Source organism: Echinops telfairi, unplaced genomic scaffold (genome assembly GCF_000313985.2).
Source record: "Echinops telfairi isolate 266 unplaced genomic scaffold, ASM31398v2 ScPeMD7_1;HRSCAF=3_0, whole genome shotgun sequence".
NCBI lineage: Eukaryota > Metazoa > Chordata > Mammalia > Afrosoricida > Tenrecidae > Echinops > Echinops telfairi.
In genome coordinates this window covers 39,870,059-39,885,223 of record NW_022103896.1, presented here as the reverse complement: position 1 = coordinate 39,885,223, position 15,165 = coordinate 39,870,059, and the positions used below count along the sequence as shown (strand labels likewise).

The 15,165-nt window shown below is 39.2% G+C and overlaps 2 protein-coding genes across 2 annotated transcripts in view; one reads left to right on the top strand and one right to left on the bottom strand.

Annotated features, from left to right (window-relative positions):
• Positions 1-15,165, top strand: part of VPS13B (vacuolar protein sorting 13 homolog B) — an 809,204-nt gene that overhangs the window by 37,467 nt on the left and 756,572 nt on the right. Inside the window, exon 4 of the mRNA XM_004697697.2 lies at positions 13,734-13,854. Within this exon, the coding sequence (XP_004697754.1) occupies positions 13,734-13,854 (121 nt within the window). The remainder of the gene's footprint in view (positions 1-13,733; positions 13,855-15,165) is intronic.
• Positions 5,462-6,385, bottom strand: LOC101649341 (ADP/ATP translocase 2-like). Its single transcript, XM_045287885.1, has one exon. It carries the CDS (start codon positions 6,383-6,385, stop codon positions 5,489-5,491), a length of 897 nt encoding a protein of 298 aa, XP_045143820.1. The 3' UTR covers positions 5,462-5,488.

The following is a 15,165-nucleotide window of genomic DNA, read 5'->3' as shown; positions in this document are numbered from 1 at the left end:
CCCCCCCCTTTTATTAAACCTTAATTCTTTCATTAGAACCCTATGAAGCAGTAGTTCTCAACCTGTGGGTCGTGACCCCTTTGGGGTTCGAGTTACCCTTTCACAGGTGTAGCCCATTTCATAACAGTAGCAAAATTACAGTTATGAAGTAGCAATGAAAATAAAATTTTCTTTTAACGAAAATAATTTTATGGTTGGGGGTCATCACAACATGCGGAACTGTATTAAAGGGTCGCGGCATTAGGAAGGTTGAGAACACTGCTATAAAGGATTGATGGCAAAGAAATGCCTCTTTTCAGCAATGCTTTTGCTGAGCATGAATTTTGTTCTTTTTCCCTATAGCTTTCTTATTGATACTCTTCCAATTTAAATATGTTTGTGATTTGGGTTCTTTGCCTTTGATAATAGCATCACTCCATTACAAAGTGAGTTCAAGTTTAATAATTGTTTGTCCTTCCATTTTTATGAAGACAGATGTTTTAAAGCTGGGTCATTGAACTGTGCCTGTGCGCTAGCCACCCGCTGTTACTGTAAATTAAGTTTTATTGGAAAGCAATCAGCACCCTCCTTTGTTTACATCTAGCCTTTCCTGCTTTCATGCATCAGCAGCAGAAGTTAGTTGTGACATAGCAAGCCGACAATACTTACATTCTGATCTTTGATGTGGGAAAAACCGACATGATCATTTAAAAAACATTCAATTAAAATTAAGAGCATAAGACTGTCAAAAACATTTTTTTTCTAGATTATTATGTATGGAAATTACATGTTGGTCATTGCCCCAAATTTAACAGTCTGGAGACATTTACATTCATTAATGCACTTGACATTTGCATTGTGGACAGTGTAGTTATTTCGCATACTTATCTTGATGTACAAGAAGAATATATAGAAAACTAAAGTTTCATTTAATGATTTCTCAATCTCAATACTGAAATATTAGTTTTTAATTATTCAGAGAGATGTAGAAAAGTTGATAATGCTGTGTTAAAATTAATTAAAAATAATGCTGTGTTGTCCTCATGAGAAGTTGATTCTTATAATTTAATTTCTAAATGATTGTAATCTATTTATTGTTAGCATCTCTGCTTTTGGACTTTTTTTGTTCATAACTAAGAGATTCTTCACCAAAGACTTACCTTGTTATTCTGCAACTTGAGATTTCATTGACTCCACAATATATAGAATATGAGGGGTACCCCCCAATAGACGAATTTTTTTTAAAGCTAATGTAAATTTTTTTACAAAACCTTATCACCTTCAAAAGTAGCCTTCATTACACTTAATACACTTGTCAAATCTGCATTTCCATTCTTGGAAACATTTTTCAAATTCATCTGTTTGGATGGCTGACAGCACTTTCCTTGTTTTTTTCTTCACCTCTTCTATGTCATCCTTTCATGTCCTTATGCATTTGGGAAACAAAGTCAAATGGAGCGAGGTCAGGTGAGTAAGGTGTTTGGGGCAAGAGAGGCATGCTGTTTTTTGCCAAAATATGGTACACTAAGATGACTGCGTGAGCAGGTACATTGTCCTGGTGGCAAAACCAGTCTCCTGTGTGCCACAACTCTGGCCTTTTTTGATGCACACTGTTATGCAGCCTTTTCAGAGCCTCTAAATAGAAAGCTTGATTAACAGTCTGACTTGGTGCAATGAATTCCAAATGCACCATTCCCCTCACATTAAAAAACAAAGCAAATGAGCATCAGGTTTTTTTGGGTACCCCTTGAACAGCTCAGCTTTTTAAAATTTTATTCTCAAGGCCCTCTGCCTTGTCTCCTTTTGCAGTCCAATGTTTCAGAACCCTGCATTTTTTCTGAAATTAGGTGTGCAGATGCATTCCAATGAGAGATTTTTTTTCCCTTTCCCACCTTTCTTTGTGTCTCCCTCTCCCTTTTATCTAACGTAATCTATTTTATTTGGGGCTAGTAAAGCTCTTATCGCAATCCATACATACATCCATTGTGTCAAGAACATTTGTACATTTTTTCCTATCGTCATTTTCAAAATACTTGCTTTCTACTTGAGCCCTTGGTATCAGCACCTCATTTTTCCCCCTCTTCCTTCCCGCCCCACCCTCCCTCATGAACCCTTGGTAATTTATAAACTATTATTATTTTGTCATTTCTTACACTGTCCGACGTCTCCCTTCACTCACTTTTCTGTTGTCCATCCCCCAGGGAGGAGGTTATATGTAGATCCTTGTAATTGGTTCCCTCTTTCCACCCCTCCCTCTCTCCACTTTTCTTTCTTTCTTTTGCAGCAGGAGCTCTGGTGATTTGTAGTGGGTTAGGCATTGATTGGGCTGCTAATCACAAGGTCAGCAGTTCAAACCCGCCAGCTGCTTTGCAGGGGAAAGATGAGATTTTCTGGTCCTGTAAAGAGTTACAGCCGTGGAAACCCACAATGGCCATTCTACTCTGCCCTGTACTCTTCCTGTGAGTGGGAATGGACTCAGTGGGCAGAGGTCAAGTGCTCAGGTGCTAGTCGAAAGGGGGGTAGTTGCCATCCACCGGCCAGCTGCTCCCTGGGAGAAAGATGTGACTGTCTGCTGTAAAGATTTACAGCCATGGAAACCCTAAATGGCTGCTAGGAGTTGGAACCGATGTGAAGGCAGCATGTGGTCTTTGTGATTTCTTGCCTGCTCCAGCTCCCCGTGCTTTCTCTCTTCCTAGAATACACAGTGCTGTTGACCCTTCAAAAACAGCAGGGCTACAGGTGTCAGCTTCTGCTCAGTCGAAAATCCTCATGTAATTCACAGTTGATGCTTCAACAACAGAGGTTTAAATTGTTCAGGGCCCCACTTACACATGTATTTACCCCGGTTGCTATTGTGGAGAGCTCAGGTGCTTTGAGTAACTGCTTAAAAATCCTTGTGATGCCAATTAGCTCCACCAAACACCCCAAACCTGTGTTGTTCATTGGTTAGCTGCGCTGTACTGTACTGTACTGCTCAGTTGGTCTTTTCTCATAAAGACCCAGCATTGGTTAGGATTGTGTCATTTTAATAGTGGGATGTTTTGGGGCAATTTAATCTCTTTAAGCATTAGATTCCTCTGCTCAAAAAATGGGCATACCTTTGTATGGAGGATAGCATCTATTTTATAGGATTGTTAGGAGGATTAAGGGATAGTATAAATGTATGTATTAGTATTATGAAACATATTGGAAATGTGACAAATAGAAAACTATTTCCTACAGTTTTTATCCCTTCTTTCTTCCTCCTCTTCTACATTCCTTCTTTACGTTTTCTCCTTTTCCCCATCGTACTCCTTTTTTTCTCTTCCCAAGTTGTGGTTAACAGATGGGTTCTTTCATTCAGACAGATCTGGCTGTATATCCTAACCCTTGACTCACTCATTCACTCCATTGAGTTGACTCTGATGCATAGCGGCTCCACGGGACAGGGTAGACCTGCCCTTTGAGTTTGTGAGGATGTACATCTTTAAGGGACTAGAAAATTCATCTCTATAACAAGGATCCACTGGTTGATTCGAACTGCTGATTTAGTTAGCAACTAAACATGTCATCCAGTATACCATGGTCAGCAAACTGTGGCTTGGCTTGAGTCATGCTTGGGTGGCTCTTTTGGTATGGATGTGTGGCTCTGAACTAAACTAAAAAAATTTCATAGAATATTGTTCAAATAATGGTGATTTCACTTATTGGTAAAAACATATAGCTCGAATAATAAAAGAAATACTTGTACTGGGGGCTCTTACATCTCTTATCACAATCCATACATTCATCCAGTGTGTCAAGCATATTTGCACATATGCCGCCATCATAATTTTCAAAGCATCGAAACATTTTTAAACTATTGTGAGGGACAGGATTGGCTCTTCGATCTCAAAAGTTTGCAAACTGCTGCATTTAGACCATCTTAGCTCCTTCCTAGTTCTGTACCTCATAGTGTTTTAATGTTGGAACCTCTTCGTTGTAGTTCCTGCATCTTTAAAATACTCGATACTTGGCACATGGATGCTTACTAAGGATAACTGAGAATTCTTTGAGACCTGTATACCAGCAGACTTCAAAAAGGTTGTAGAAAATTTCCATTAATTTTTTATTCTATTATTCCATGAAAATTTTGAAGCCCACTTGAACTTTCTGATCAGTTCCTAAATTGCTCTTACCCTTTTATATGTACACTATTGCTATTCAAATAAAGATCAATAAAGTACCTGGATAAGGATACATGTCTTTTACCACTAAAGCTGCCCTGGTGCTGCAATGATTAAAGTGCTTTGACTGTACTAAGAAAGGTTGGTAGGCCAAATTACCAGATGGACCAGGAGAGAAAGTCGTGGGAGTTTGCCACCAGAAAGAGTTCATGCTTGGAAGCCTTATGAAGCAGTTGTACGCTTTCCTGTAGGATTGCCACGAGTCAGATTCAACAGCAGTGGTTTGGTTTGTTTTTTCCTCAAATAGGGCTGAAAGGAGCTCTGGGGATGCAGTGGTTGTCAGTGGTTCTCAACCTGTGGGTCGTGACCCCTTTGGGGGTCAAATGAACCTTTCAGAGGGGTCACCTGATTCATAACAGTAGCAAAATGACAGTTATGAAGTAGCCACAAAAATAATTTTATAGTTGGGGTCACCACAACATGAGGAACTGTATGAAAGGGTCGCGGCATGAAGAAGGTGGAGAACCACTGGGTTAAGTGATCACTGCTAACAACAACCAAAAAAGGGTCGCTATTTGAACCCACCAGCTACTGCTCTGCAGAGAAAAAAAGATGGGGCAATCTGTTTTTATAACGATTCAAAAAAATCCACTACAACCTCACTGCCGTGGAGTCAATACCAACTCATAGTGACCGATAGAATAGGCTAGATCTGACCCTGTGAGGTTCCGAGGCTGTTTACAGGCATAGAAAGACCTGTCTTTCTTCCGCGGAGTGGCTGGTGGTTTTGAACTGCTACCTTGAAGTTATCTCAACACATAACCACTACACCACTAGGGCTCCTCCTCTAAAAATTCCAAACCCACACCAAACTCACTGCCCTCAGGTCTATGCTGACTCACAGTGACCTTATGGGTCAGTATAGAACTGCCCCTGTGAGTTCCTGAGACTCACTCTTTAACAGGAGTAGAAAGCCCCATCTTTCTCCCCCTCTGAAGATTACAGCCTTGGATTTCTTATGGGGCAGTTCGACTCTGCCCTATAGGTTTACTATGAGTCAGAATCCACTCAACTGCGGTGGGTTTTTTTTTTTTTTTTTGCGTTTCAGATATTTTCTATTTCTTCAAATTTATTTATTTATTAGGAGTGACTGAAATAAAAAATAGAATTGAGTCCCATCATCATCATGATCATTGTGGAAATGGCTTTAAGAGAAAACTGGTCAGATGAATATTATTGCTTCCCATTTTCAACCAGTAAGTAGTTGCCATTGATCTATATAGCCAACTGTCTGCCAAGAATGCTTGAGATATGTTATGTAATACAACATGCCCATTCACGGGGGAAATCCACTAGGAAATAACTTATGTGTACTTCTTGATTTCATCGTACAAGACCAGCACAAAGGCACCACCCATGCCTCTGAGCACATTGGACCAGGCGCCCTTGAAGAATGATTTGCTCCCTTCATCCCGAGCGATCTTCCTCCAGCAGTCCAGCGTGCCGGTGTACATGATATCAGTTCCTTTGCGCCCCGACTGCATCATCATTCGGCGATGGAGGGTGTCAAATGGGTAGGAAGTCAACCCAGCCACGGCTGTGACGGACTGTGCAATCATCCAGCTGACAAAGATGTGGGTGTTTTTGGGATCCGGAAGCATTCTCCTTGCGGTGTCATAGATGCCGAAATAGGCAGCCCGGTAGATGATCATCCCCTGCACAGACACGTTGAAGCCCTGGTACAGGCCCCTAATCCTATCAGACTTGGTGATTTTAACCAAGCAGTCACCGAGGCCTTTAAACTCCCATTCAGTGCCGGCTTTGCCCACATCAACTGCTAGACGGGTATGGGCAAAATCAAGAGGGTACACAAAGCACAAAGATGTGGCCCCCGCGGCACTGCCCGATGCCAGGTTCCCTGCAAAGTAGCGCCAGAACTGGGTCCTCTTGTCCACGCCACCCAGGAAGATCTGCTGGTATTTATCTTTGAAGGCAAAGTTGAGAGCCTGGGTGGGGAAGTATCGGATGACATTGGCCAGGTTACCACGCCAGAAGGACAGGACTCCCTGCTCCTTGGGGATACGAACCACACAATCGATGATGCCCTTGTAATGCTGATCTGCGGTGATTTGCTTGCTGGCATGCTGCACCTGCAGCAGCAGCTTGACCCGTTCAATGGGCACTACCGCCGTCTTGGAGATGGCCGCGGCCACTCTACCTGCCAAGAAGTCCTTGGCGAAGGACACAGCGGCATCTGTCATGTTGGAAGAGAATGAGGTGACGGACGACTGCTCAGATGGAACAGGAACCGTCTTTGACTCCAGGGCTCTGGGCTGCGGTGGGTTTTTAATTTTTGTTTTATAAAATAAGGAACCCTGGTGAAAAAGTGGTTGAACGAGAGACTGCCAACCCTAAGCCCAGCTGTTTGAACCCACTAGATGTGGCAGTCTGCTCCTGTAAAGATTACAGCCCAGGAAATTATATGGGGCAGTGTCTGAGTGTAAGTGGGCAACGGTACAGGGAAGTTCTGCTCTATTCCATAGGGTTGGCATGAGTTGTCTTAGACTTGAAGGCAGTGGGCTTTCTGAGGGCTCTACCACTCATCTGTCAAAAACCTTTCCGATGTTGCTGTGGCATTTGGAGCCATGCCACTGGTATTTCAGCAATGGTGGATAGGTTTCAAGAGGAGCTTCCGGATGAAGGAAGGAACCCTGGTGGTTCAGTGCTTAAGTACTTAAGCTGCCAAGTGAAAGATTGGTGGTTTAAACCCACCGAAGGGCTTACAGGAGGAAGTTGAGGCCTTGACTTCTATACAGATTACCACCTTTTAAACCTTGTGGGGCAGTTTATCTTTGTCAGCTAAGAGTTAGTGAGAGTTGGAATAGATTTGACAGTACCCAATAATGATAGTACCAGCAGTAAGAAAGGCCTGATGATCCATTTTAGAAAAGGAGCCTATGAAAACCGTGTGGATCACAACATAGTACTGCTTGCTATAGTGCTGGAAGGTGAACTTCCTCACTTGGAAGGCACTCAGAGTACACCTTGGCAGTCACAGTGGTCTGGAGCCTACCAACAACATTGACGACTCGGTAGGCCAGGCAACATTTGTTGCAGCACCAGGAGCTGAAGCTGACTCAACTGCAACTCAAACAACGAGGAGGAAGGGGTAAGGTGAAAAGTCTGCAACCCGAGAACCCCGTGGTCTGCCAGTCTGAAAGCCTGTGGAAAGAGTTTATTGGATCTATTTACATGCAGTGTCTGCCACATTTTCCCTGCTAGAAACTTTTCTAGTAAGGAAATGACTTTCTTGCTTGTTTCATGAGGAGCAAAAGGGCAGTATTTTCAGAAATAGCTATGTGGTCCCCAAGAGAAAACATTCTTTTGCCATGAAATATAGTCACCAGACATTTTGGAAAAATTGCACCCTAAATAAGAAAAACATAACTGGTAATGTGTTTGGGATTAAAAATTATCTCAAAACATTTCAGCTTGTAATTTTGAGAACAAAGTTTCTTTTATTAGTAATTAGAGGTTGTTAATGAAATAAACATATGTATTAGGCCAAAGATTGTTGAAAGAAGATGATGAACTCAAAATAGATGGTGGACATAACTGCAGTTTTGACAGTAAACACTGTATTCTTGTTTTATTTTCATTTTCTTAATTTAGTTGGAGCAGAATTTGAATGGAAGCCCAATGGTAATTGTTAGAATTAAAATGTAATAGGAAGAAATCAAGTTCAAATTGTCAACTGATTATATTCTGATTATATATATGTTCAGTCATAATTTTCTAACCATAATTAAGAAAGGCATGCTGACTTATTTGTTGTATTGTTTTTTTCATAGTGTATATTTCTATGAGTAATATGATTAATGTTTATTTCTTAAGTATATACTAAAACTGATTTAATATAAATTTTGTTTAAGCAAATACAGTTATTAGTTTTTATTTTTGTGTAATAAAAATGTGCAGGGAAGCTTTCTCCTGTGTTTTCCTTAACTCTATTTGAAGACTTGTATTTAGTCTATCCCCTTGGACCCTAACAGTTGCTAGTAACTTCTTAAAATTAAAATAAAAATAGCTTGTTCTTTCTTTGCTTTAAAATGTTTGTCATCCCGTGTATGCCAGATTTATTGGAGTGTAGTAGTTTTAGTGCATTTTGGCTGGAATGTTTATTATGACATCACTGTAATCTATATACAGTATGTGATTTCAGATGGTTTCAGTGTTAAATATTTTCATAATTATGCTAGTTTTGGCAGTTCACTTGGAACTTTTTCACATCTCTTTAATGAACATGTTTTACTTCTGGGCTTTTGAGGCAACCACATGTTTCAAAAATTAATAGCGTGCTTTTAATGTTAACATTGTGCAGGAGGCTATGACTACAGGCATTTTAAAGGATAGCAGTTGAGCTAAAAGTAATTGCACCAAGATTTTATTCATAGTAGTAGCCTTTTAGTATTTAAGACTACAGCATCCCCCAAAATAACAGAAGATGTCATTACAAAAATTGAATAGAGATGTTGTTTTGTGGCATGAAACACTATGACGTTTTTATCACATTAGCTGAAAATGGTCATTAATTTATCCAGAAGTTTCTTTCATTGTTTCTGAGAGAAATTTCATTGCAGTTTTAAATATTTTTGCTAATATATCACTAGCATGTTCAGCCACGCTCTCTTGTAAAAGATTCACCTTTTATTACTACAGACTTCCCTTAATTTTTTATTAAATTATCTTGTTTTCTAAGGAACTTTTATTGTTGCTATTTGTCATTACAACCCTATTTCATTGGTCAATTTAGTAATTATGCTTTTTGTATTCTTGAAAATTTTTTCTTTGCATATATAATAGAACCAACTAAGCCTATTCTTGAAATAGTTGTTCCTGAAAGGTCTAAGTATAAAAATGGTTACATTATTTAGCAAGTTGTTGGTGTATATAGTATTTGTAGTACAAGAGTATTTTTACTCTTCTATGTGCACATTTCATCCAAGCAAAAATGTGTTCCTTATCCTTGAATCGAGGACTGAAAAGAAACCAGAAGCTTTATAGCTCATATTACCACCCACTTGCCCCCATCCCTTTTCTCCTGCTCACGGCCTTCATAAAAGCACGGTCTATGCTTTTGCTTTTTGACTTCATTTTAATGTTCATTCACTCTTCGAGCTATGCCTTTGTAGTTCTAACCTCTATCACTCTTATAGAAGTACTAAATCTCCTTTCTTTCAGCCTACCAGCAACTTTCTTTTAATGATCAAATCCAGAAATACATGTATTAGAAGGATAACTCATTGGTTAAGAAGGTTGTAGGGTGGACGCATGTCTGATTTCAGCCTCTTAGGAATTGGCCAAGGGCTGATGCTGATGGTGATTGTCCTCCCTACTTTGTAGTGAGAAGTCAGGCATGCCCCTTCACACCCTTTTTACATTTCATAAATTAATTTTAATCAGTTTATATTTTTGGCTTCTAGTATCTTTCTACCATTTTAACATAAAATGGGATTTTTTCAACTGATGACTATTCCTTGCACATGTTCCCTTTCACTTTACTTTGTAACAGTTTTCTCTGTATTTCACGTATTTAAATGGGAGAAATGAATTAAGAGAGCTGGACAGAAAATTCCCAAAGGCAACTGGAGAAGACAAGTATTTGGTTGGCGTTTGCAAAGATGCAGAGTTAGGGAACCAAGTGAAGAGCATTTTTGGCATTTGTCAAGTTGAGAAACTGAGGGGGTTAAAATGAACTCTTCAGAAGCAATATTGAAGGATTCTATGGGCAAACTGTTGAATGATGAGAATGATGAGGGCAATGAATGTACAAATGCGCTTTACACAATTGATGTGTGTATGGATTGTGATAAGAGTTGTATGATTTTTTAAAAAATGATTTAAAAAAAATCAACCAAAACAAATTAAAGTAACATTTACACTATATGAACTAATAATAATAAAGAAAGAAAAAAATCATAGATTTAAAACAAACAAACAAAAAAAGAAGATGGAAGGAAAAAAAGAAGATGGAGTACACAGAGTCCTTGTTGACATTCAGCCATTTTAGGTGGTAGCATATGCTCAAAAGCCAATGGTATTAAAGAAGTCTAAGCTGCATTAAATGCATTGGTGGAAACAAGGCTGTAAGAGTTGGCAAAATATTAACTGAGATGTTGGAACAAATGTTAACAATGTGGACTTGTCTATGCTAAGAAATATGGAAAACAGAATACTAGGAAGATGTTTACCCTTGTTTTATTGGTTATGCAAATGCAGCCACCTGGTTGGAATGTGATAAACTGAATAACATTAAAAGAATGAAGACTTCGGAACACTTAATTGTGCTTTTGCAGACCCTATATATAGACCAAGAGGCAATCATTGGTATAGAACAAGGGGTTTAAAATCAGGAAGGGTGTGTGTCAGGGTTGTTTTTTTTTATGATACTTACTCAATCTGCATGTTGAACAAATAACTTGAGAAACCTGCACTATATGGGGAAAAAAAAACCATGGCATCAGGATTGATGGAAGACTAGTAGCCTATGATAAGCAGATGACATACTGTGGCAGTTACATTATCTCCTGTCAACTTGCAAAGGGGTGGAATCTAGCCTGCCAATCAGGTTGCAGCTTGATGACCTCATTTGGAGGCATGAAGGATATAAATATCTCATTGGAGGCCAGATACACACACTCTCTCTGCTAGACATCTCTGTTGACAAGCCACATGCACACAACCTGATGGAACCAGAGCCCTGGAGCTGGAGGAGCCACATGGAGACCCATGCCAGTGCTGAGATGCTTCCACCGCTGCTCCATCCACAAGACTTTTCACCCACTGGCCTGTGAGCTTCCTGCATTCAGTGTCATTGCATGTGAGTCTGAAGAAGAAACTATAGACTGGTATCGGACATATGGGCTAATATTGGACTTAGGACTTAATCTGGACTGGTCAGGGATATTTTCTCCATATATAGTTGCTCTTTATTTTCTATTTTTTTAAGTTGCTCTTTATATAAAGCTCCTTATACATATATGAATGTCAAGTGTCTCTGGATTTGTTTCTTTTGTCAGCCCAGATTTACACAATAAACTTGCTGCCTGGAAAAGAGGGTTTGAAGCATTTCGGTGGAAGAGAGCTCACAGTCTTCAGTACAGATGACACCTCTGTAAACCACTTCAGTGTGGAAAATCAAAATCCTTACCAAGAGAGAACAACATGATAAAGTTCAAAGTTGTCAAGAATTTAATTTTGCTTGGATCCACAGTCAACTCATTGAAGCAACAGTCAGGAAATCAAGTGATGTGTTCCATTGAAAATAGGCTGCAAACTATGTCTTTCAAATATTAAGAACAAAGGTGTCACTTTGAGGATTAAGGCCCTGCTGATCAAAGCCATAGTATTTTCAGTAGCATGTGAAAGCTGAACACATAAGCCCAAAGAGCAATTGCTGGACCTAAGTTATGGAGTTGATGAAGAATTTGGTTATACACTGAACTGCCTCACTTCCATCCAGTCAATGTAGACTCATACTGTTCCCGTCAGTTTCTGAGACTGCAACTGTTTATGGGAGTAGAAAGCCCAGTCTGTCTCTGGAGAAGCTGCTGGTGGTTTGAACTGTTGACCATGCGGATTGCAGCCCGACATGTAACCACTTTGCCACTAGGGCTCCATTTGAAATGCCAGAGAGACAACAGATAGTGTAAGATATGAAATAATAACAATATATAATTGATCAAGGATTCACGAGGGTGGGAGGGAGGGAAAAATAGAGGAGCTTATACCAAGGGCTCAAGTAGAACATGTTTTGGAAAGATGATGGCAACATATGTACAAATATGCTTGATACAATTGATGTATGGAATGTTATAAGAGCTGTAAGAGCCCCCGTTAAAATGATTAAAAACAAAACAAAACATACAAAATAAATGTGTTGGAAGAAGTACATCTAGAATGTTTTTTAGACAGTGGTTCTCAACCTTCCTAATGCCGTGAACCTTTCATACAGTTCCTCATGTCGTGGTGACCCCCAATTATAACATTATTTTTGTGGCTACTTCATAACTGTGATTTTGCTACTGTTATGAAACAACCCTGTGAAAGGGTTGTTTGACCTCCAGGTTGGGAACCGCTGTTCTTAAAAGTTGGTTAGGTGTCCCTAGAGGACATTATGCTTGCTAAAATAGAAGGTCAATGAAAAAGAGGAAGACCCTCTATGAGATTAATTGATACAGTGATTGTAGCAGTGGGTTTAAATACAGCATAATTGTGAGGATGGTGCATGCGTTAGGCAGGGTTCTCTAGAGAAACAAAACCAGGACACACACACACACACACACACACACACACACACACAGAGGTTTATACTGCGGGAAGGAGTATAGCAGCTAATTAGTCTATACAGCAGTACAGAGGGTTCAGTTCAACTCACTTTTGTGGAACAAATATATACTGGAAGTCCTTCAACTCAAGTGGACTGCTGGGTCCAAGGTCAAGGAAGCAGACAACAGAATCCTCCCTCAGGCAAGGCAAGCAGAGTACTCACAGGCAGCAAGCAGCAGGGTGGGTCACCAACAGTCAGTAGCTCCGGAGCTTAGCAAAGCAGGCTAGGGAATGCAAGCAGTACAAAGCAACAGGATCCACCAGCCTCAAGCTCAAGCGATGAATGCATCAGCAGTGTGGTAAAGCAGGTCTCGAAGGAGCCTCAATCTCTAGCAACACGATCCACGGGTTGGCCTGGTCCTCAAGTAGTGTAGCTCACAGGTTGAGGCAGAGAACTTGCTAAAACAGCAGCGGCCTCTGATCATCAGAGAGCAAGAGATAAGGGGCAGACCTTGCAGAGCCATTTATCTCTGCCTTCCAATCAAACCGTGACCTGTTTAATCCCACATGTTCCTATTGGCCAGGTTGGCACAACAAACCTACCTATCACAGTGCATGACCCTGCAGTGTTTCATTCTAGATCACGGAGTCAGAATTGAGTAGCACTAAGAACAGCAACAACCAGCATTGTTAAATAAAATGGAACATAATCTAAGGATGTTTAAGAAAGATCATTATTGATAATTTAGATGATAGCTTGGCGTTTATTTAGCTTAAAAAACAGTGAGGTCCTTAACATTTAAACAAAGGGGAAGATTAAGACACTTTCTGTTTATTTCTGTAATACAGATGTCAGTTGTTTCAAAGCTTATGTTTTAATAATAATCTTTTGCTTCAGAATATAATATTTTTTCTCAATTGTCAGCTTAGTTTTTAAATGCCAGCTTAGGAAAGGAAGAATTTATCACTTGAAATTACTGGTTATTTTTTAAATGTTGTTTGAGACCACAACTTTGAAAACTGGTTATATACCGTATACACTCGAGTATAAGCCGACCCGAATATCAGCTGAGGCACCTGATTTTACCACAAAAACTGCATTAAAAATGTGCTGAAAAACTTGGCTTATACACAAGTGTATATGGTACTCAGATTTGTAGGGCTGAAAGTATAAAATTAATGCACATACAAACTGTAGAACTGGATGTTTTCAACAAAATGTTTCCACATTATTGAATGGTGACTGATGCGTTTCATTTTTCTTCTTTAAAACACAACTAGGATGATCATGAAAGCTGTGGCTCTAATTCTACAAACCCTAGTACTACGGAGAACACAAAATCATCGGTCAAACCGAGAAGAATACAGCAGACTGCACCCACTGATCCCGATTTACCACCAGGTAACTTCTAATAGGACCAAAATGTCATTTGTTTCTAATCCCTGTTTTAATCCTTTGTAGAATACACACTTTGACTCTTTTTTAGCTCCGTAGACCTTGTCTTGTGGGCATTTGTTTCATGAGTTCAGGACAGAATAAATCCAAAGCTCTCACCAATAATTTCACTTAGATTTTACCTTCTGTAGCTGATTATTCCTCTAGTGTTTTTTGTACAACCATTTAATGCAGATTGTTTGATATTCCATTCAGATCAGTGTCTTATCTTTTTTTTTTACCTGGTGATAAACAGAAAAGCTAATGAGTTGTCACAAGTTTCTAGGCACTATAAAATTGATGAAAAAATGTCCACAATTATAAAATTTTTAATGTGGGATGTTATATATTACATGTTTCATTCTTTTGAAATTTTCATTCACTTACAACAGTGACTTGGAAATAACAGTTCCTTCCCAAATATTTAATGAAGAAAAACATTGATCATTGCTATGTCTGCTCTGGCTCATGAATGTTGCTGCCATCTTAGGAGCTGTATATCAGTGTCTTGTCAGTAGGTTTTCAGTCATTCTCTTTTGTCAGGTGTAGTTGAGATTGGAATATACTTTTTCTGGGTTATGATGTAATAATCTTATTTGGGAAGAGGTTAAGGGAATGCAAATAGGACTAACTTACAAGTTCCACAGACTAGGACAGCCTAGGAAAAAGGCATGTTTATCTACTTGTCAAAATTGGGAATTAAACCTATGGATCACAATAGAACACTGACTTACGCTTTGGACATCAATGAGGAGCATTTGATAGAACATCGTATTTGGTGAAATAGAGAACCAACTTGGGATTAAAGAATATAAGCCTGTAAGTCGTTTTTAAAATAGGGTTTTTATATGGGAAAATACTTTTGAATATAGTGAAAGTCTTTTATGCTTTTTCATGTCTTTTGTTATGCTGTTTATTTCAGTTTATTGACATTTTCACTTATATTTCACTATTGCAGGACATTAAATTTTTTGAAGATTTTAGGCAAGGTATAGAGAAAAAAATGTTCGCTAATTACTTGTGGTGTTTTGAGTCATTAAGAAAAACAAACATTTCTTTTTTTTCCTTGCATGTTCTTACTCTGTTTTTATGTAATCATTTAAAAAAAATCAACAGTATGCTTTTTATGACAATGACATAGATTCATGTACAGAGTCAGAGCACCCTAGGGCTTTCTTTATGCCCTGAAGAAAACACGTTTACATTATGCATGGGTTGTACTGAATTGGGTGCTGGGGGAAATCAACTGTCTCTGCATCCTTAAGACAGAGCAGGAAA